Source organism: Brachyistius frenatus, unplaced genomic scaffold (assembly GCF_029030835.1).
Source record: "Brachyistius frenatus isolate BFR_SWC_R1_liver_20210118 unplaced genomic scaffold, ASM2903083v1 Contig_246, whole genome shotgun sequence".
Classification (NCBI taxonomy): Eukaryota; Metazoa; Chordata; class Actinopteri; family Embiotocidae; genus Brachyistius; species Brachyistius frenatus.
Genome location: NW_027210845.1, coordinates 470887 through 494069, shown reverse-complemented (window position 1 = coordinate 494069; position 23183 = coordinate 470887). Strand labels below are relative to the sequence as shown.

Below are 23183 nucleotides of genomic sequence, written 5' to 3'. Positions count from 1 at the left end.
GAACCAATATGAAATGTCACCTTCAAATGTGATGGAAATTCATGCAGGTTTGGGAAACTGCAAGACAACAGACAATGATTTTGCTGTTTTTTCAGTTGATCATTGTCACATCAGGTGACCATAGATCAACTGGCTGTGACTTGGATGAGATATATGGTAAATTACCTGCTGGATTGCAACCAATCATAGCTCCCCATCTTAATAATAGACCAATAATAAATGTTTACTTCTTGAGGGGGGGGGGGTCAATTGGTCAACTTGGTCATTACATGCTTTTATCCAGTTGTTCTCAACCCCCACCGAGCCAACTTCATCATTTCATTTTCTTGTGAAGTATAGCTTAGCCAATGTTAGATACCAAAATTCTTGGAAACCCCAGGGGCCAATTATTTAGCACAAGGTTCAAGGTTGTTTGAGTACACGTTTAAACACGTTTTTGTTAGCATGTGATTTAGCAATCAGTAACGGGCAAGTATAGTTTCATCGAAAGCTTGTGAATTTTTGGATTTTGAAATTCACACTTTTTTTTTATGTTGTTGGTGTGTTTTTACAGGTAAAGGTATTGAAAGAGATCCCCGGCCCATGAGGACGATGTCTGATATTAGATTTAAATCCCAGATTGAGAACTAACTTTTCATTTCGTCCAGAGAAACAATCTGAAACAAACAGATCTAATGAATTGCTCAAATTAAATCATATTCCAAAAAAAGCAAGACTCCCTACAACAGTTAAGATTTGATCCCCTCATCTAGCTCATGTTATACGGGATAGCAGTCGTCTGTACCCATTATGTTGAATCACTGCAACGTGCCTGTGAGCAAGCCAAGAGGGGCCGGATGTATCCTCACAACTGAGGCTTCCACACATCTACATCTGAGTGAGAGCAAACATTTCTACATTAGAGCACAATAGGCTTGCCGTCGAGGGTACTCCATCTGTTTTGAAGATCACCACTTTACCCCCCACAGTGTGTCCAACCTCTTAAGCGACTGCATTCGATTGCCGTCTGCTTTGCTGTATGACTGTACAGGCTGTACACCAGTGGCAAACATCGTTAGCTGCTGAGGCTTCACTGACCTCAAGATGTTAGCAATGGCAGACGGCCCTGCAGGAGACAGTCAACTGAAGACGGAGAAGAGCAGTTATGCTAAACAGTCCGAGCTGTCAGCTCAGTATGAAAGAGGAGACAGTCAGGAATCCTTGGTAGAAAAAGATTGAGGCCAAAAAAGAAAAGTAGTAGCTCTTCGAACTGAGGTGATGCCGGGTCTCAGCTGCTGTCAGAGGCCTTTCTGCCACCTTCCCATGCACACTAACATCGACCACAATGTGCCTCTCAACATGATCTACCTTGATTGATAATGAAAACGAGATGAAAAGTGCGTCATGGGAATTAAACTAACTGAAATCTAGCTCTCCCTCTCAGCCGCCTGCTGTGCATTTCCATAGACTTCCAGCCAGTGTGAGCCGCCTGTGCTTGGCCTTTGACTTGTATTAGTCATGTAAAGGCATTCATGTTTCAACAGCTCAACAGAGCGTCTATCATATTTTTCACGACTTTTTTCCCCCCAGTGGGCCTCTATATTGTTTTTCAGTCAACACACCTCCCGGTTAAAGTAAAGCAAAATGGGCAATGGAATAAACAGTGCAGGTAATTACTTCTATACGTGATCCAATAGGTAGAATAGCAAATAACATTGATGTCAACTGAAAGTACAATGACTTTGATTGATACAGTGTAATGTGACTGAATCACTATCAAAAAGTAGTACCGACACAGAGTACAAAACTAGTCCTTATATACCCAGCTCCACTCAAGCTATATTATGTTATGCAAGAAAGATTTACCATATTCCCAGCACCTCCCCCTTCCTGTTCCCATCTCCAGCCCACAACATCCACAACCTGGAACTGCATTCCCCACGGTCCTGCCAGAGTGTGTTTTCCTGTAATCCAATCAGGAAATATGTCGGGGATTTCTCCAATGCAAGGGAGAGGGTGAAAATTATTCTTAATAATGACATAATCAGCAGAGCAGCCATCAAGCAGATAAATTGTCATGCGCATCGTGCTAAAATATCCAATTATCCTTTGTCCCCCAGCTCTCTGTGTCAAAGTTGGAACTGCCAGAAAGCCAGTAGGTGGATCCTCACGTCCCACTGGTTCAGTCCCACTGGCAGGTTTGCAGTATGGAAGCCCCTCCAAAGAAAAGAGGGCTTATACAGCCTTGGTGCTTAGTGTACAGATCTAGATATGTAAATAGGTTCTATACAATAAAATTGTTCCCAATCCTCAAAAATAAATGGACGAAAAGTATTTGCGAGATTTTTTTTTTCCTCAAAATGGTTCGGTTGTGCATACAGGGTTTCTTTTTCTTGAAGTTTTCAGTCCCTCCTTTGCTCTTTTCACAATTGTTTTTGCCTTATCTTACACAGCTTCCATTCACGATGTTAAGACATGCCTAAATTGGTTTGCACGGCATCTACTTTGTGCCCCACAAACAGAATAATCTGCAGTGTGATGCCAAAGGAAAACAATATGTTTTTCTTTCTTTTACAAAGTGCTCCACTCTTCTCCCCTCCGAGGCGTGTCTGATGCTCTGTTCTCCTTCCAGATAATACTGTCAAGTAGTCATTTGTCAAAAGATCCCAGAGGCCATATCTGTCGCTAGAAAGAACAAGTATTTTACTGTACCTTGTTTTGCTGCAATATCAGAACAAAAATAATAATAAAAAAAAAACATCCTCCTCTTTGTTGTAGCTTGTGAGGGTGTTTTTCTGAAACTCTTTATATGTATTTTTTCTTCTTGTCTTTTTTTTGTACAAAAACATAATTGTTATTTTTTTCCCCCTGTGGTCCAAACCCTCCGAGACCCGTGACTATATTCCCTCAGGTATGAACAGGGTGTCGCACAGTCCCAGTGTAACTCCAGGGTGTCGGGTAACTCCAGGCTGGCGTGAACAGCTCCTGATGTATGTGTTTGTCAGCAAGCCTTCAGTCTCAGCTGCAGCAGAGGCGGATTTTTTTTTGCCTCAGCCATTGAAGTCCTGCCTGCATGGGTGCATCCACAGGGCTATACCCGGGTAGTGGAGTGTGAGTGTGGGTGCGGGTGGGGCAGGGTGTTGTTCTGCCCGCTGCTGGGGAAGGTGTTGAAAGAGTGGAGCGAGGCGAGCCCTCCCATGGTGCTGGGGATCATGGTAATGGTGTTTGGCGTCATGAGTGGGATGTCGTCCGGCGAGCGCCTCATGGCCAGAGTGTAGTCCGGAGGGCAGGCAGTCCTCAGCACCACGTCGTGCGGATGCAGAGAGTCACCCACCCCCCTGCAGTCCCGGTCCAGGTCCGAGTGCTGCTTCATCTGCAGGGACATGATCTCCTCCTCCTGGGTGTGGGCCAGATCGTTTGCAGCATTCCTCTGGGGGCTGCAGCGCCTGTGGACGTCATGCCGGCGCTTGTCCTTTTTGTAGTAAAGTGCAGCGAAGGCCAGGATGTTGAGGAAAAGCAGCGAGGCTCCCACAGCAATGGTCACGGACAGCTCCGTGGAGTAGTCCCGCTGGTCCACCAGGTGGGGTTGGTTGTGGCTGTCCTGGGTCTCGGTAGGGAACGGAGTCGGGTTCGGACGCTTGGTCACCAGAACTTTGGTCTTTGGTGTGCGGTTGGTAGCCTCTGGTGGAGGGATCTGAAAACAGGAAGACCAAGGGGTCAGGTATGTAGTTGCTTTGAAGAGCTTAAATTATGTTAAAAAATATGGTGGATATATGCAAACTTTTATTTTGTATCATATTTTCTTTCATAAAGAAAATTTCTGCACTCTTTAGCAGCATTTATGGTCTGTTGAAGCGCCATATTGCATGGATTGATAGATAGATGGTATCTGAACCTGCTTCCATTGCAAATACACACACACACACACACACACACACACACACACACACACACACACACACACACACACACACACATATATATATATATATATATATATATATATATATATATATATATATATAATGTGTTACTACAGCTTTGCAAACGTGAGAGCGGAGTCAGGCATTGGACATTTCTATGCAGCTCTTTTTGTTTTTTCTTCGGTGACTATTCAAGTGTACAACCAGATGAAACACAATTAATGTCTCCCTGGAGATTTTTATGACAAGCACATCTGATTTCCAACAAAGTTGTACAGTTGTTCTGACAGTAGCAGTGTGGAGGATTGAGTTGCATCGAGATGAGAGGTTTTCAGATCGCAACCAACTGACGAATGAGCCGAAAAATATTAGCACTGCGCTATCACTGTCACCAGCTGTCCAATCACTGTGATGGAGGGGCGGAACAAATGTGGTTAACCATTGACACTGGTCTCTGATTGGTCCGCCCTTCAGAGTGGCTGTGCAAGCGCTAAAACGAGCCGAGTTCCAAGACCGTTATCCTTCAGAAAACTGAAGCTGTGATCGATAGTTGGCGCAGGGGACCGCAATTTATTAATAATGATAATATAGAAGCAATTTAATGAATCTGTTCATTGATTTCTCTCCATTCAAACAGAAACATATTTTGGCCAAAGTGATAACACGCAAACATCAGACACATGCCATCTACAAACCAGTCAGTCTCCGTATTGGAGCATACGTTTGTCTTGCAAAGTTCTTAAGTGAGCCGGCAAACTTGAAATGTGAAAGCCAAAGGAACGGATAAAATGATTACAAAGAAACACAAACATGAACCAGGGTTTGCTTGGTCTGGACTTTCATGTTAGAGAATTATTAAAAAAGACTGAAGTTGACTTTTCTAAGAGACAGGATGCCAACTGGCAGCTCTGGTATCAATGCTACACTGGCTATGAACCACAAACTCACTTAGAGGCTTACAAGATAATTTTATTTTCTAAATTGAAGCCTACTATTGCTGAATTTTCTCTTACAGAAAGCACTCATTATCTGCATGACCACAAGATGCTGTTTTCTGGAATGCAAACCTTAGTAACTTAAATCAATGCAGCTATGCAGCATGAAGCTACAGCCAGAAGGGGATGAGTTTAGCATGAGGACTGGTAGCTTTAAAACATGATACACACAAATTCTTATACTCAAACAGATTTAGAATTCAACACCTGTGCATTTGTTCAAATATCTAATCACATTCCCGGGGCATAGTCGTAAAACAACTGAATCTGGATGCTTATGGAAAAGATACTTGCACAAATTATCGAGTATCTTCATGAAGTGTTAACTGATGGTAAAATATTGATTATCTGATACAACGCTCTACTCTTTAAAGTGGTCTGAAGGTAGTACTGTCTAGTTTGTTGTCCTTTTTCATTTGTATTCAGTCTGTGCTTGCAAAAAATATTGGATAAGCTATGGGTTTACTCTTCTGGAATACATTGTTTGGTTTTTCCAGCAATCAGTTCTCAGATTCTCAGATAGTTAGAGCAGCCAAAGATCCGACATAACTAAAAGATATCTCAGAGATAATACCTGTACAGGTCCCTGTGATGACTGGGAGTAAAATGAATGTATAAGAAAAATATTTGCTCACCATATGTATATTCACTTCTCATCATAATAAAACAACATTTCTGCGTGACTCTTAAAATATAATAAATTCTTCTTTCATGGGCAATTTAATTGCTCTTATCACGTTGAACCACATAAGTAGGAGTTTAAAAGATTCTTCTGAAGGCAGGAATATGTGAGAACTGGGTCAACAAACAATCTGAATGTCACATTTTGAATTTCCTCTATTACATTGGTTGGGTCGACTCCAAAATGTTTACTATGGACTCAGGTAGTTCATTTACAGTAGCATAATGAGACATAGATATATTACCAACCTTGGTGGTGGTGGGGATGAGCTGGGTGACCTCATTGAGGCTGTGGAGATGAGGAACCAGCTCCAGCCACAAGTTAACCTGAAGACAAGACAGAAAACACAAATATGTATTTTTATATATATCATATTAATTATTAGATCATATATATATTTATATATATATAAATGTAGATATAGATATCTATAGAAATATAGATATTAATTCAGTCATGAGAACAGCATCCTAGAGTCAGAACAGAATTACACGAGAATAAGAATATCTAAATGTACTGTTAATGACTCACAAGCTTTGCAGCATATGAAGTAGGATTAGGACACAACCGAATTATATAACAAAAAGATCAACACAAGGATAATACAGTTATCCTTATGACTTCAGAATAATACAACGAAGCCACCGGAATTCAACTTTATGTATTTACATAGCACCAAATCATAAAACATGTAATTTTACACAGAGAGGTCAAAAAGACCCTCCAGTGTTTTTGTAAGAAACCCAATAATTCCTATATGAGCACTTGGCATAAATTGGGAGGAAAACATCCCATTTAACAGGAGGAAACCAGAACCTGACCCAGAGGTGGGTGAGCGTATGACTCAACAGGTCAGGGTGAGAGAAGAGATGAGCTAGATAAGAAAGAAGAGGATAGCTGTCATATGAGGCCCTCTTTGGGTTACCTGGGGTCACTAACATCTCTCATGATGAATAAGTGGGTCACAAAGGTCACTGTGGGATTTCCTGTCCTGCTATGATCCTATTCACATGAAAGTGATCAACTTGTTAGATACTGGCTGTTCACATGGGGCACCATTAGATACGGAAACTTAATATGAGATCAGGTGAAATCCCAGACAAAAAAAAAAAAAAAAGGGTTATTTTCAAAGGGTCATATTTTATCATGTTGAGGATATAATTACAAAAGTAGAATAAAATTTAAAAAAAAAAAAAAGAAATAGTAAAAAAAAGAAAATATGTTGGCAGGTAATGCATTCAAATGCTACAGTTATTTCTGGTAAGTGGAGATCGGCAGTGTGTAATTTCAGACAACACGACCCTGTAGAAATTCAAGTACAACACAATTAAGTGTACTAACATGTAAGAGTACTATATGTGAGTGTACTAAGGGAAGTACACTGTTTGGAACCATCTATCTGATCTCATGCTATCCTGAGCTGCAGCGATGGAATATTGGTGTCAGGGCTACACTGCAATGTTATAAGAATAAGGATAATGTGTAATAATAAGATATTGAGGGCAATAACTGCAATCACACTTCTTAAGTCTTGTGATATCAAGCACATAAAAGGCAAACGATCCAACGATAACTGACTTTCAATGTCAATATTCAGGCCTGAAAGTGTTAAACAGAAATTAAAGATTGAAAGTGAGTGTTATCGGTCTCTACCTTGTTGGCTCGGTAGTGCTCTTTGACCCGGGGCTTCAGGCCAATGTGCAGGTACAGCTGGTCTTTCTGGTTGTAGCGTGTCCATGCTACTTCTTCGAAACGATTGGGCTTGGTGTGGATGAACTTGGTGTCCTGGGGGACAGGCTGGTTCGGGTCCCTGTGAATAAAATGTAAAGGAAGAAAAAGTTTCCAGTGAAAGAATGCAAAGAGAGGTGAAATCAGCTGACAGAAACAGGCCTGTTGAAACACTGCAACAGAGGACACAGAGACGGTCTCTCAACTCCTGGACAACCCCAGGTAGGTATGTTTTCTTATGGTTGTGTACTTTAGAAGACAGAGGAACTAAAACCAAACTAAGGGTGGAACTGTTGAGACACAATTGTTGGGTTATTACAATATTAATTTTGACCTAGTGTAGCATCCGCCTCAGGCTAATCAGTATAATTATAAAAATACTGGGATGCAGTGGTGAAATGCAGCCTGCAGGTTTCATCAAATTTTAATCAACAGTGTCTGAGATATCACACCTGATAAAATGCAAGAAAGGTCAAAAGAGATATTATTACTCATAGATGATTGGTTTTCTAAAGCTTCTGATTGAATTGAAAGGTCTTAAGATAGCTAATAGCATCAGAAAATCCCCTAATTTTAGGTTTTATTAAAATGCTAAAAAAAAAAAAAAAAAAAAAAAAAAAGAAGAGGATATCACAGTTTTTAAATTATGGATGTCTCCTTGGAAGTGAACCTATTTATATCCTATATAATTTATACATGGAAAGAAGCTTCCAGCCAAGGAATATGTTTGGGTGCTGCTAATTTCCATAAAGCATATTTTACAGTGGTTTCTCTCACTTATAAATGTATAAGTTTATAAGTTACGTTTATAAGTCTTAATGTTACGTGACATCTACTGTTGATAGTTATTAGACCTGAAATGATAGTAAGCAAGTTGGTCAACTTGAACTTAATACACACTTCTCGTCGCTCCTACCAAATGAAGTACCAAACATGCCTGTCCATATTGCTGGACTTGAAGGGGGATGTCGAGGATATCAACTGTTGTAACTAACTACGAAGATGGCGTCTCTTCTACTCAGTTAGTTATGTCTGACGAGCCCGGTCGAAATCAGAACCCAATTTCACTGAGCGTTAATTCTGTCCTGAATTTATGCACATTTTTCACCAAGAGTCAAAATATGTGAACGCTGCTGGCCATTCTGTCGCAGTGAAGGAGGGGCGGGACAAATGTACTTTGACAACCGACACTGGTCCCTGATTGGTCCGCCCTTCAGAATGGCTGAGAGAACGCTAATACGAGCCACATGTCCAGACTGCATTCACTGCGAAGAAAACGAAAGCTGTGCACGGAAATCTGGCGCAGCCATGGCAACGCGTCACATGTGGGAGAGGAAATGTATCACTAGTTGCCATACTTAAAACAACTTCTGCATGAATGCCACTGAACCAAGCAGAGAGGAAGGAAGGAAGGAAGGAAGGAAGGAAGGAAGGAAGGAAGGAAGGAAGGAAGGAAGGAAGGAAGGAAGGAAGGAAGGAAGGAAGGAAGCAAGACACATAGTGGTGGATGACCCATTTTGTACATTCACCTTGTTTACATGTTAGCCATGTTTGGTTCTTTGATTCGGACCAGGTCTATTTTTTTGTAAAACAAACGATTGTGCACAGACACGTTTATTTTTAAAGAACCCTGTCAATGAAATATTATTAGTATCATGCCATGTTCAAAAATAGTTACTTCAACCAAAATTATGCAGGTCACAAACCCATATGAATGCCCGTCTTATATTCAGTATATACAGAGGAGTTTGCAGAATACTTTCAACATGGGATCCAGTGCAACGTAGACTTTAACCTAAGCTGAGCAGAACAGAGCCAGACATGTGAGCTATGGTGAGCGCCCCATTGTCTGAGAGCAGCACATGGAGCCAGCCAGACCTCATCAGGAACATGCTTAACCATTCAAATTGGCGGCATAAATCTCCCAGGTACCCAGCATTCCACGTCAATTTGGGGTTATATATGTAGATCATTAGAGCCATTGTGTTCCCCTCAGGGCTACTGGGCAGTGCACAGAAAAAGCCAACGTCCCCCCATTACGCTCCAGAAAAACAATTACCGCCATGACTATATGCTGGAAGGCAACATGAGACAGAAGGAGAAAAAGGACTGTAATTTTGTCCAATTGAGAATGTCACTCTTTAGCCTTCGACCATTAATTAATAATATATTTGAAGATATGTAGAGGGTATCTGCAAAGAATACTAATTATAGTATGTAGTCCATAAAATGCAATAGCATAATTCAGTACTTCTGGTCATCACATGTTAGTTAATAGAGGAAACACAACTTGAAATGAAATTATAAATTACTTCACGGTCTTGTAATGTGAATTGTGTTTTGATCAGGTGCAGAGCAAATGCCCGAAAAAAAACCCGGTTTCAATTAAGATCCTTTAGAACTGTGTATATACGAACAAGACAATGCTTGTAAATCAGACTGCTTAATAGGCAATGGCGGATTATTTGTAGAACGTATTCTTTTGAGCAGAATCAAAATTAATTATGATTTAGTTATTTTTTTTAAATTTCACTTGGTGCTGCATATTTGCGTATTTGTCCCACATTTTCTCTTTTCTGTGACAGTTATCTTTTTGATCATTTCATTAACATATAACATTCAAATATTTTCTGTATTTTCTTTTTAGATACAAAGAAGTAGGGAATGAGGTTTTAACTTTACAGGAAGTGCCATATTTAAAAAAAACTATATATTATTTAACTAGTAGTTCTGACCCAGAGATCTGATTGGTCAACTGTACATTTGCAACAAATCATCATGACATCACACCCTGCTCATCACTACAAATATCACTCCACCTTCTCAATGGGAATATAGAATTAGAATTGAGTTTCATATAATATGTAATATAATGTAGTTTCTACTTGTTATAGGTCTATTAAATGACCCATTTGGTGAAGTCGGGTCACTTTTGGTCCTTTTTGGTCGCTCCGAGCACCCGTACCGAAACACCACGGATAGTTGCACACTTCAAATCCTAGCGGCGACTAGCTGGACAGGTTTGGTTTGAACACACGACACGGTGGTAAAATGTTAAAAACACATGAGTCCATGGATGTCTTTGTTCATCAGATATCTTTGTTCATCAGATGTCTCAGTTCCAACCAGACTGAGCTAGCTGAGCAGTTTAGTGTTTCTATGTTCTGTATTTATTCAGTTGGAGACTAGAAATCCTCTGTTGCTAGGTGGTTGCTAAGGGTCTGACTACTTCCTGCAGCATGAAACATCTCATACATAAGAGTCTACTGATACGATTGTTTTCCAGTTCTTAGTCTTACCCCATGTTGCCATGGAAATGTAGATCACACTAACAAGAAGTTTTATATTTTGAGAGTGAATTGCTCCACAATATGAAAACATTTAGATAACATATTTTATTTAGATGGTCACATGTACAGTTTAATCACAGTATTACACAAGAAGGTGTGACATTAAAACGCATCCTCTTGTGTAATATTGCAATCATCTTATTATATTTTAATATTTGGATAATCCTAATCTCCAATTTCCTTCAGAACATGCAGAAGCTAATCTCAGTTTTATGCCTTTAAAAGTTTTTCAGATCGTTTTTAACATTCTATTTTAGAGAGAGTACACACTTCTATCTGTGCCCAGCATCATTTCATACAATGTAAAATACTTCATCTGGGTCGAATCAAAATGTGTTTCATTGGTTAGAATTGCATGCAAATGGGTGCAAATTAATCCCAGCCAATCATATCCATTTGATGATTTTGTATTTTTTTATGCCACATCTTGCTTGATGTCTGAGCCGACTAAAATGGAAAGTTTCGGCTACTTTGGACCCACCTTTACAAAGTTGGCCCATGACATACTTATCTTTTTTAATAAGAGAAATTTGAATTCTCAAGAGTTCCATATAAATATCTACAAACAATGGAAACCTGACATGATGCAATTTAACAATCACATATATCAAAACGGACATGAAAGGGCTTCGCCATTACCTACAGCACAGTAACAGTACTTAGCTACCATAGCTGCTTGCTAGCGTATGGGCATACAGAGTCTAAATTGTAACTTCTACTTCAGATCTTTCACAGAGTTTCAACCTCAGTTAATACACTTTGTTAAGGTCTGATGGAAAGAAATTGAGCTATATTGGCCTTTATGAACCACTTTCCTTGTGTCATCTTACCCGGTCTTGGCGAAGTTTGTCCAGTAGGTCATGACGACGGCACTGAGCATCACGTCGTTCTTGGAGAAGTTGCAGGGAAACAGCTCTGTTGGTCCAATCATCGGCAGCCCGAACACATATGGGATCTCATCCCCATGCGCTGCGTCTGCCCACGGTGGTACCTAATGAGCAGCAGAAGAATCAAATCACATCACTATTATTAAATTTATCTGACAGATATAGGACGTTAATAGGCATTATGGTTGCACGATGGATGTTGTGGTGATGCAAGTAGACAGTCAGATTAAAGGTGCATGGAAAGTATGATGTTTTTGAGACAAAAAAAAAAGAAGGGAAAACTAGATCAATTTCAATATTCTTTAACCTGCCACATGTGGCCCATTATTGAGGGTATGACAGAGAGAGACAAAATGGAATGGAAGAATCATGCTGACAAAAGAAATTCAAACTAAAACCAAGAATACCAAGAATGTTACCAGCTGTAGAGTGAATAATGATAATAAAGTGTGAGAACAAATCTCAGTTTCAATCACCACTCCCATAAGCAAACAACAAAATGTGGTGGAAAGTATTTAATAAATAAAAACTTTGGAGTTGGGAAGCTAGTATGAGAAAATGTGTCATTTTATCTGGCTGCAAACATATTCTGAAACTGTTGTGGAGGCTAATAAAGATTTCCAGCTTTTCCTTGAAAGCCTCCTTTTACAGTAATTATAGCAAATGAACTTGCATACAGTGAGTGATTGTTTCTGCAAATTTAAAGCCTCTGTGTGCGTTAAAGCTGGAGACAATGTGAATTTAGAGGGGGTGGAAATCTATACAAAGTCAGCAGAAAAATACAAATTCATCCAAATTTATCCATGATAGTTTGTTTTAGATAGCATGAAGTGAGGCAAATACACGTCCACATAAGTAATGTTAACTTCACACACCACTTAATAAATGTACAAAGACAACTCTGGAGAAAACAAAATTAAATATTTGTTTTAATCAGTAAAGGAGCACTTCACATTTACACATTCTGTGCATGTTTTTACACAGATAATATTTAATAATATAATGTAAGCACTCGCTTGCTAATTAAACTGCCATTTCACATAAAGGATTCAGTTTCATATTGTATATATGTTAGCCAGTTTCTATTGAGGAGGATTTTGTTTTCCTGCTTGTAGAAAATCATATCATCTGCATAGAGAATGATATTATGGAAGTCTCCTTTTATGTGCTAGTTATTGGCTGTGATTCAGATATTTGGTGCCAGACTACTGATAAGTGGCTTCAGAGTTGATCAAATATGGCAAACTGATATATAATGTTGCAATTCAGTCAGAAGTTATTTGGAAATAATGTTAACTATAAACAGTCAATCCTGATAGGTAGACACTCACCTGTTCTGTCTGACAGTGGTGGTAGAAGGCATAGAAGTATGTCGGTGACCCAAAACTGGAGTGCAGGTCAGCGGTGGCCACAGCTGGTGCCACCCACTGGTGATCAGTGAAAAGGGCCAGCAGAGTCTTCCGGCGGGTCTCTGGGTTGTGCCTGTCAGCCCAGTCGGTGTACATGAACTTGATGGTCTCTCGCAGGATGTCTTTACCTTCTGGATAGCCATAGAGGTCATCCACAAAGCTGGACACGGCGTAGTCAAAGTCGTTTGCCTGAACACCATTTTCGTTGTCCACAATGAGCTCCACGAACTTCAGGCCCTCTCCCTGGTTCACTCCCAGCATTATGTCATAGTTGAGGAACTCACCTGGTGAGAGATGGTGCAGATGGCTGTTCGATTACAAATTCAAGGTAAAAACTGTGTTGTAAGTTGCTGATTCTAAAAGAAAGTGAACAGATACCTTGTTCCATCAGTATCTGAGGGTCGTCAGGTATAACATCGCCATCAATAACAGGACCAAAGGCAATGTGGTAGCGGGCTGGTTGGATGTCTTGATCCACAAGCTCCTTGTAGTGTTTTCTCTGCAGGCAGGTCACAAGCTCCACAGTGTCCTCGAGGTTACAGCCCACCTTACGGGCCAGCATGCGGGCGTACTTGGCTGGCTGAAAACTAACAGCCCAGCTGGACAGAGCGGTGCCGCTCTGAGCGATGGCCCTCTGGAACAAACCTGGAAACCAAAGCAGCAGAGGGCTGGTAAGGAGTTCAGGGGGAAAAAACAACTACAATTCAGAAACTCCTGTACAGAACATAAAAAGAACAATCTGGGGGGCCTAAAAAAAAAAATCCTCAGGCAAATACTGATGGAGTTGAGAAGAGAAAATTAATCCACAGGTAGGCAGGTGACTGAGAGGAGGAACCATGAAATGTATTGTCTAAATTCCCTCCTTCAAATATAAAGCTGAATAAAGTATCAGGTTTACCAATCACACCAAACAACCAAAAGTGTGCTTCGTTTAGGTAGGGCTGTTGATATTCTATATTTCATTTTTTTTTTCTTGTCAACAGATTAAATATAAAGAACCACACCAACAATGAATACAGTGTTTACCATACATATGCTTTTACTGCGCAGTAAAAATACGATTTAATGTCTTTCTCTTATGCTGTATTATTAAAGGGTCAAGTCAAATCAATGAGCCACATTGTTTCACTTTGGGACATCTCACTTTATCACCAATACAAATACTGACTGTAGGTTATTTTGAGTCAATTCCACAATCTGCAAGGCAAGAATAATAAGAGGGAGATAACTACAGGCTTCAGGAGGCTCGTTTTCAGTATCCTTACCAGCTTTTCTGGTAGACTTACATAAAGTTCCTCAAGAACATGAGCACATCACATTGTTTTGGTTAATCATGAGATAAACCAACACAATTAAAATCTTTTACATGCTAATCTCACTCGAAAATATAAAACAATGTCCCTCAGGAGTATTCATGACAGCAACTTCTACTTCATCAGATTTTGAAAACTGCAGTCAAGAATCAAGTTACTTTCTGAAATCTGTTTCAAGGTCATTTATTCTTTCAACTGGAGACAAACTTCTGCCAGTTCTGTTCAACATATCTGTTTAGTCAGATAAGGAAGAAGGCACACGTCAAAAAGAGAAAAAACATTATCATCAACTACCAGTTCATTATGAAACTGAATGAGTTGTGTAAACCTCATTGCTAATGTCGGTCATGTGACCCTAATGTTGCAGTTCACAGCTGGAACCTAAGACACTCACTAGAGCACCACATTTGTATTCATGTCTGAATGACACAAAATTATAAGAAATGCACTGTTAACACCTTTAAGAGACATGTTTGTATCCTCATCTTGAAAAAGGACCTCGGCCTTACCAGGAGCTGAAAGTTCTTCTCATGTAGTTTGTCACACAAAACTCCATTCATTAACCTCCAGTCATTCCCTGAATGTTTCACATATCATACTTCTGATTACTCTGATAATTGGTGGTATGTTTGAATTTCATCATTTTGCCATGATCAGATGAAACATTAAGTGGTTCATGCAGCTGCAACTCTCACATTTATAACATTTAAAGACACGGCTACGTTTCGCCCGCACCACTTTTGTTGCTTCCGATCTGACCTTATCCAGACACACTGTCAGACACATACATGTACATGGCAGGATGTCAAATTCAATTCTTGCTATAGTCTAACATTTCATATTTCAATGTATATTCTGTGAATTCTGGGTAAAAGAAAAACCAAAAAAACGACCAAACCATGCGATTGATTCTCTTTTTGTGCTCCATTTTACGTCTACACAATATTTGTTTCTACAGCTTTTTGTCTACATGCCTGCTTAAACACGATTATGACCATCACACAGCTGAATGTTAAAGGATTATTTATCATCATCATCATCATTTATCAATGCAGGAAAAGGCTCCATTCAAGACACACAGTCGTGCATTTGAGCAAATGGAGGCAAAACTATTTATATTAATGACAGCGTTTGAAAACTAAATGATATTTTTAGTTTGCTCTGTGCCAATGATCACCCCCTGCTGAGGTGCACATGCAGTCCTGCACACATAGTTAAATATACATGAAGGTCCCGAGTGGGTTCCTGTGAGCTTCACCTTTGGTGGAGTTGCTCCAGCGGTTGCCTTCGGAGTAGTGAGACAGTGTGAGCAGGTTCACACACGAAGCTCCGGCACCGGAGCCAAACACAGTGATACGTAACGGGTCGCCGCCAAAGGCTGCGATGTTCTCACTGGTCCAGCGCAGAGCCTGGATCAGATCCAGCAGACCGTAATTCCCTTTGGCTGCCTGGTCACCGGTGCTCAGGAAGCCTGCACGAGAGGACACAGAGGAGAGCAGGAGTTTAGCCTTTTCTTATTATTTTTATTATCATTAGTGTCATAAGCAGCAGAGTTCAGTAGCAATAGCATTACTTTCCCTTTTAAAAACAATCAATACATTTTTATAATTGATCTTTAATAGCAACAACTATTTTCTTGTTAATGGTATCCATAAATGTCTTCAGCTGTTTGGTTTCCTGATAACAGAGATAAGGGCACAGACTTTGAATTTTTTCAGAAATAGGAAATTAATGTCTCAATAAATGACCAGTACTGAAGTACAAATGTTGCAACAGCTTTAACAAGAACAATGTTGTACGGACTCGTGACATTAAAAAAAAGCACCCTTAATCTCTTTCTTAACAAGAAATGTTAAGAAAGCAGCTGTAATTATCAGCTGCAGCGCTCAGCCAGATATTGATGTAATCTGTCATTTTCATCACAAGGTCTACGTGGATAAATATATAAGCGACACTCAGCTAAAGAGGAAAAGTTAATACCAACAGGAGTTTCAAGCAGATACAAAGTTACATACTGTGTGGAAAATATTTCATTTTATGTTGTTGTTTTTTTTTTTTTACATGAAAAGGTTTACAGTTATTACAGTTATTGATCCCACAAAATAAGAAGTAAAATCCACTGGGGACACAAATATTTAATTTTTTTGGTCATTTTCTTTATTTTTAACTCCATAAATAAAAGAAAACAAAGTCAAATCTGCTTTTGGATCATCGGGGCGTAACTGCAAGAGGATAACAACAAGGTGCAATGCTCTATTGTACAAGGGAAACCAGCAAGCCTGGCTATATGCTAATATGCCGCAATAGTACAAGAAGTATTACCCTGCAGAGCCACCTATAACACAGAAACATGAATTAACAGGACTTATGATAATGATGATATCGAGATAGAGTCATGTATCATGAAAAGAGCTTTATTTTTACTTGAGTAACATGAATTTGTTGTCTTACAGCAAGAACAAATAATCGAGCCCCCTTGTGTGAATGTGCTGGAGAAGAAAACAAGATCCAAAAGTGTGAATTGTTTTCACATCAATGAACATGTTTGTCCATAAATAATAAAAGTTCTTCAACAGATCAATTACAGAATCTTAAAATAAATTAAAAGGTCATTTTATAATTATTCATTCTTAATGCCTGATGCAAACGTTTCAACAAAGATAATGGTGCATGATGTATTGTATCACCTTTTATGTTGTGATAAATGTTTAGATCCATGATGATAACTGTTGCCTCAACAAGTCACTTGTTACATGTTGAGTGTAACACACACTGGCAACATTGTGTCAATGATGAACATGATAAAGCTGCAGCTTTGTTAGTGTTTCTGGTAAATGAAACCGCATAATCATGTTTTATCTAATCCATATTTACACTTTGTTCTGACGGTGGTTTTTATGTTGTAGGTCTGATAGCACTTGTCAAAGTAACACAAAGTCAGACTGCATCATGTTCACTCAGAACACAGAACAACATTTTAGCCAAATATCTCAATCTAAACCACAACGTTAACAGTATATGAAAGCTGTGCTATACAACTGTTATAATTATATGAGATGTTTACAAAGGATAGTTTGGGTCATGATGTGTTTGCCTTACTTTACCTCCTTCAACTAAATTCAAAAACAAACAAAACAAAATGTCTATCACTAAACTCCCATGTTGCTGTGTTACCAGATCATGGAAATTAATGGAACAAATATCTAAATGAAGTTGTATTGAACAATGCAACCAGTCACTAAGTGCTCATTCAGCTTATATAAACTCATAGCAAACATCACCACATCATAGGAGAGGCCCGATGAAAGCTCTCAGGTACACTGTTGATCATAGAGACCCTGTGAGGTATGAATGTACTGATGAGACAAGGACCCTCAAGTATACCCGCAGTATACCCCCCCTCCCACCCCCGCCACCCTCTGATTTCTATGCTAAAAGCTCCATTACCTGGTTAAGGCCTCCAGGGAGCACTGCACACCCCCTTCTTCCCCCTTTTTATGTTCTTATTCTCACCACTGTGCACTCTGTGGTTAAATGAAATGCTTATTACCCGCTGTCAGTCAACACTACCGCTCATTTCCACTGGGAAGCATCGAGGCCACGGAGACACCCAGAGAACTGCACATTTACATGCTGCAGAAAGGAACCATGTCTTCACTGCTTCATGAATGGATACTATACATTATTATAAACTGTAATTTCCCCAGCATGAGAAAATAAAAGTCCTTTCAAACCGTTGGGGGGGGTAACAGTCTTTTTTACACAGTTCTGTACTCTAATTTAATTTGCTACTCCTTTGCTTTTTTTTTTTTTCGTTATTTGATCATTGTTGCACTTTTGTACAGCTCAGAACTTGTTGAAAATGAAAGGAAGGGAATGTGGTCCTTATATTAAGGCTCTTAATGTAAAATAATATGCAGGAATAACTTTAGAGCAACCAAAGGAATACATGAAATTAAAGCAGAACTTAAAATCATAGTCAAATCATTAGAGTGGTAAATACCAAGTAATGTTAACTTAAACTAAGCTTTAATCAATTTAATCATGAAAACCTTTCTTAATTATGTCCGTCTCAAATATAAGCTTGAGTCTCTCTGCAGTTAGTAACTTAGTGTCGTACACTAATTCCAAAATAACATGGTGAACATGGTAAACATTATACGAAATATGAACGTGTTCGCATTTTCGCTCTATGCTAACATTAGCTTTTAGCTGCACAGCCTCAAACTGCTGCTGCTGTGGACTCATGGTCTTCTTAATGAGCAGCAGATATTGCTCCAGCAGGATTCACATAAATCCTGCACTCAATGTGTGCTGAACCCATTTAACACAGGTTGTTTTTTTTTTCATTACAATACCATCATAAATCATATGCATTTTATTGCATATTTCACAATGATTTGAATTGATGTAGCTCGTACAAGGTAATTATACATGAAAGCACATGCAATTGTGATGCTAAAAACCATCATGAATATATTCGGTTTATAATTGCTCCTATACAGACTCCTCTAAATTGAGCTTGAGGTAAAGTAGAACTCCTGAAATGTGTTTAATTGATTGATGGGTAATTTAGAGTCAATTGATAATGTGTGTTATGATTACGATCTACAGTATGTGGAGGACACACACACACACACACACACACACACACACACACACACACACACACACACACACACACACACACACACACACACACACACACACACACACACACACACACACACAGAAGAATGAATTCTGTGTAAACTCATGTCCCTGCAGCACACGGTGGAAAGACTTCCACACAATACAATACAGTAGGTCTGCAGGCACGTACCGCGGCTCACTGTTTAATTGAGCTCATTCCTTTTCTATTCCCTTTCTACTGTCTTATTTATTTATTTGTGTGTTTGTTGATCAAAGCCTAATCTGGTGGAAGCAACAGAAGCCATCTACAGGAAAGATTTTAATTGATTCAATTTAGCTGCAGTGCAGGGATGGGCTGGCAATCACAACGAGCTGGGCAGGAAGAATGATTAATTCACCAACACACACACACACACACACACACACACACACACACACACACACACACACACACACACACACACACACACACACACACACACACGAGAAAAGAAAGACATTTAAAGGAACCTTATTTTTGTATTGATTTTCAAATTGTTAGAAATAATAAAATGTTCCGGTGCATTTCAATGTGAAGACGATTATGAGATATTTAAAAATGCAAAACCAGCAAATGTATTAAATTAATATTTATTGTGTTGTTAATTACACCCCCCTCCCACTTAGTACATTTTATAAATTATATTAAGCTCAGTAAGGAACAGAAGGTGTCATATTCTGGAAAGCATTTAAAAAAATAAATAAATGTACAAATCTCTTAGCATGCCTCAAGAAAAAAATTCAAGAAAAAGAAAACAACAAATAAATCAGTATGGCTCCATGAAGGACCGATGTTTTCTCATCCTAACCGTGACCATGCAGATTTGATTTTTTTCACCTGAGACTCTCAACCCTCCATTTGGAAAGCATTGGCATTAGGCAATTCATAGATATAGAGTAATTATAACAAAAGTATTTGAGAAGATAATATCATTCAAAAAAAAAAAATCAAGACAACTGAAGTTAAATCAAGTACATTCAAAAAGAATTGAAGTAAAGAATGAATTATCTTCACATGTGGGGCTCAGTGAGCTCTAAATGCCCGAGCTTCTGGTAACACGCAGTAAATATGCCTCTGCTCTTACAGTAGGAGGCCAGACACGCTCCGTTTTCCTCCCATGTATGATAGATCATATGTGTCTATGTTTAAGGTTCGGCTCAGAGCCGGTGTCCACGATCAGTGAGACTGCGATTCAGCAGCTCGGACTCTAAGCTTCCCGGGATGACAATATTGAGGTGAACCCTGATCCAGGAATCCAGCTTTTATCCCCGCTATCTCTGTCAAACCAGAGAGAGAAGGCTAGACGAGGAGGAAGATGGGCTTTTTTTTTTCCCTACTTCTTTCTCTGCACACATCTATTTTTCACAGTCATGGTCTGTATACCATAATCCTCTCTCTGTTCTCTCCCTTTCACTATCTGTCCTTTTGACTCAGGAAAGACTGAACGAGAGAGAACAGCAGAGGAAGAAGGAAGAGGTAAAACACCATCACTGAAGCATGTAAACTCAAGCAGCAGATGTGGCTTATTACAGTCAGTGAAATCAAAGGAGAATGCAGAATTCAGAAAGCCAAAGGAGAAGGGAAGGTTGGAGTGGAGGGACAAAGAGTTTCACAATGCAGCGAGATTAACAAGCAAGCAGAGAAGGAGACAGTGAGTCTGGACGAGACAAAGGAATGTAGAGGTGGAGGAAATTAGACAAAAAGAGACAGAAAGTGAGAGTAAGAGGCTTAATGATTGGAAAAGGCAGAATCTGCCACTGTTGTTCCAGAAGATTAATGATTTATGGATATTTCAGTCTCTGTCGATAATTGTCTGAGTGTTAAACTTTAAATAGACTTTTATTCAAATTCATTGTTATATATGACTGTTATACCCAAACATTTCTGTTTATAAAATCAATCCCATACACTTTGAAATGTCTCTTGTACTGGTTCAGAAATCTTTGAAAAAAAACAGAAATGAATATAAAGAATTCTTAACAGGGATAAACTAAGAAGCAGTAAATGATTCACAATTAAAGCTCATGATACGATTAATTCAATAACAACACTGATGAAGACCAAGATGGTGTCAATATACGGATAAATACACAGATGTTGTGGTGTTAATAAATAAACTGCATCGGGAGCTTTGAGTCTGAATAATTTACTTTCCAATCATGAATTAAATGAGCTAAGCTGCTGTGTGTAAACTGCTTTAACCTTCAGTGTGTAGATGACACAGAGTCACTCTGTGGCCTCACCCAGCTGTTAGATTACTAAACCAGATGAGGAGATGAAAACACTTTTGAAATGTTCCCTCTTTACGTGTCATTTAATTACAATTCATTTGTAGTAAACCCGTGTTGCTTTTCATATTTTATGGCTGAGATTGGCTGCTGCGTCACGACGAACGCCAATTGTCTGATTCACATTCAGTTCAATAGACGCAAACTAAGTGTGTAGCAGAATCTATGGTGGCTGCAGAATCGGTCAGATTTCAAAAGGCCCTCTCCAGAGCCAGTGCTTGGTTCGTCCCCTCTGGGCTACTGTGAAAACATGGTGGTGCAACATGGAAAAGGACCTGCTCTTAGATATGAAGGTTCCATTCTGACAATTCTTAATTTCAAGTGATTGTACTGAAGTGCAAACAAATATATGAAAATGATCTGCCATTTCTGCCAATCAACCTGTCTAAATCCTAAACACTGAACACTGTATATAAAAAAGGTCATGATTCCTTTGCACAAATTATTTTTGCTTGTGTGTACGGATAGCACCTGCTGATAGATAAACATAAATCAAAACTGATCTTAAGAAATTTCCAGGAGCTCAATGACTGCATTGTGATAATTAAAACAAAGTGTACGGCCACACTATAACCTCAGCTCATCTATAGCAGCCTCCTTCCACTCTCCCAGCCACAGAGTCTGTGGATGTCTGCTTAAAACAAACGGTGCAACAGCAGCTCCAAATATTTACAGTGCCTCAGCAGCGCTCCATCCATATCTGCTGCCTGCATAGAAAAACAGCGAAGACAACAGCATGCCGAGGGCAACCGGCTGGGGAATATGCTGATGAGGCACAAAGCATTCCTCACTGGAAATAATGAATACAGAGCTACAGGATATTCACTCATTCAACCTTTATTTAGACAGCGCCGGGGACAAACACAGAGCCAGCTCTGATTTTCAGCTGTGCCCTGTTTGTGTGGTGACAGTTAAATGTGTGCATCAGCGGTGAGCTGGAGTCAGTATTTAGCAGAAAGTAGAGTGAATTATCATATGAATGAATTTAATATGTGACCACAGAGTAATACAAGAAATATGACATATAGTAATGTAGAATTGTGGTACTTTGAAGAACTAGTATTAGTGAAATATTGCAGCACATAAAGAAAGCTATTTATGTCTGAATTATGTCCAAACTCGGGTGAAGCATCTGTGCTGTTTTGCTTGGCTACAAATAGGTGCACTGCAACTCCATCAATGATCTATTATTTAACACATTAATACTGATAACTACTTTAAGTGCTGCAAAAATATAAACATTGTTCATCTTGGCACAAGTACAATTAATCTCTCCACTGATATTATTGGATAAGTGATGTTTCATAAGGCACAATCAATTGCACACTGTTTAATTTAAGATTCACCTTAGAATTACAGTTTCAAAATATAAAACATTTTCCAGGCCATACCCCATATTCTGTATTTTAAATGTTTTATCACAGTGGGCCTTGTTGAGAGGTGAAGTAAGCAATTATTGTTTCTGTAAAAAATAAATAAATCTGATAAAGCCTTAATATACTTCACTATACAGAAACAATACAGAACAAATGTGCAAGTTATGCATGTAGTGGAGCAAGAAGTGTTGTTCCAAATTAATGCTATTAATGTTTCTTTTTATTTTAGGAAAACAGTGTGAAAATTAATGCAGATTTAAAATGATCTGAAAACAAAAACAGAACAAAAATGTAACTATTCACTTTTGACCGAAGGCAGATAAACACACTGCAACTGTTTTATGTCACCAAGAGACCCCCATGTTGTTGTCCTCAGAGCTGCTGAAGACACACGAACACACAAACCTTACAAGGTGAAATGTCAGTCATGTTTCCTTTGTAATCCTCTAACTAATTCAGTTTCAAAGCCAGCAGGTGTGTGTGTGTGTGTGTGTGTGTGTGTGTGTGTGTGTGTGTGTGTGTGTGTGTGTGTGTGTGTGTGTGTGTGTGTGTGTGTGTGTGTGTGTGTGTGTGTGTGTGTG

The 23183-nt window shown here is 39.2% G+C and overlaps 1 protein-coding gene across 3 annotated transcripts in view; it reads right to left on the bottom strand.

The window, feature by feature from the left end:
• Nucleotides 1-378: 378 nt before the first annotated feature.
• The window catches only part of nlgn1 (neuroligin 1), a 315312-nt gene continuing 292507 nt past the window's right edge, over nucleotides 379-23183 (bottom strand). For all 3 annotated transcript variants that reach the window (XM_069720684.1, XM_069720685.1, XM_069720686.1), the window contains 7 exons: nucleotides 15525-15737; nucleotides 13332-13598; nucleotides 12876-13237; nucleotides 11488-11648; nucleotides 7233-7389; nucleotides 5828-5905; nucleotides 379-3673 (listed from right to left, as the gene is read on the bottom strand). In XM_069720684.1, coding sequence (XP_069576785.1) covers nucleotides 3071-3673; nucleotides 5828-5905; nucleotides 7233-7389; nucleotides 11488-11648; nucleotides 12876-13237; nucleotides 13332-13598; nucleotides 15525-15737 — 1841 coding nt within the window. In that variant the 3' untranslated portion in view covers nucleotides 379-3070. The remainder of the gene's footprint in view (nucleotides 3674-5827; nucleotides 5906-7232; nucleotides 7390-11487; nucleotides 11649-12875; nucleotides 13238-13331; nucleotides 13599-15524; nucleotides 15738-23183) is intronic.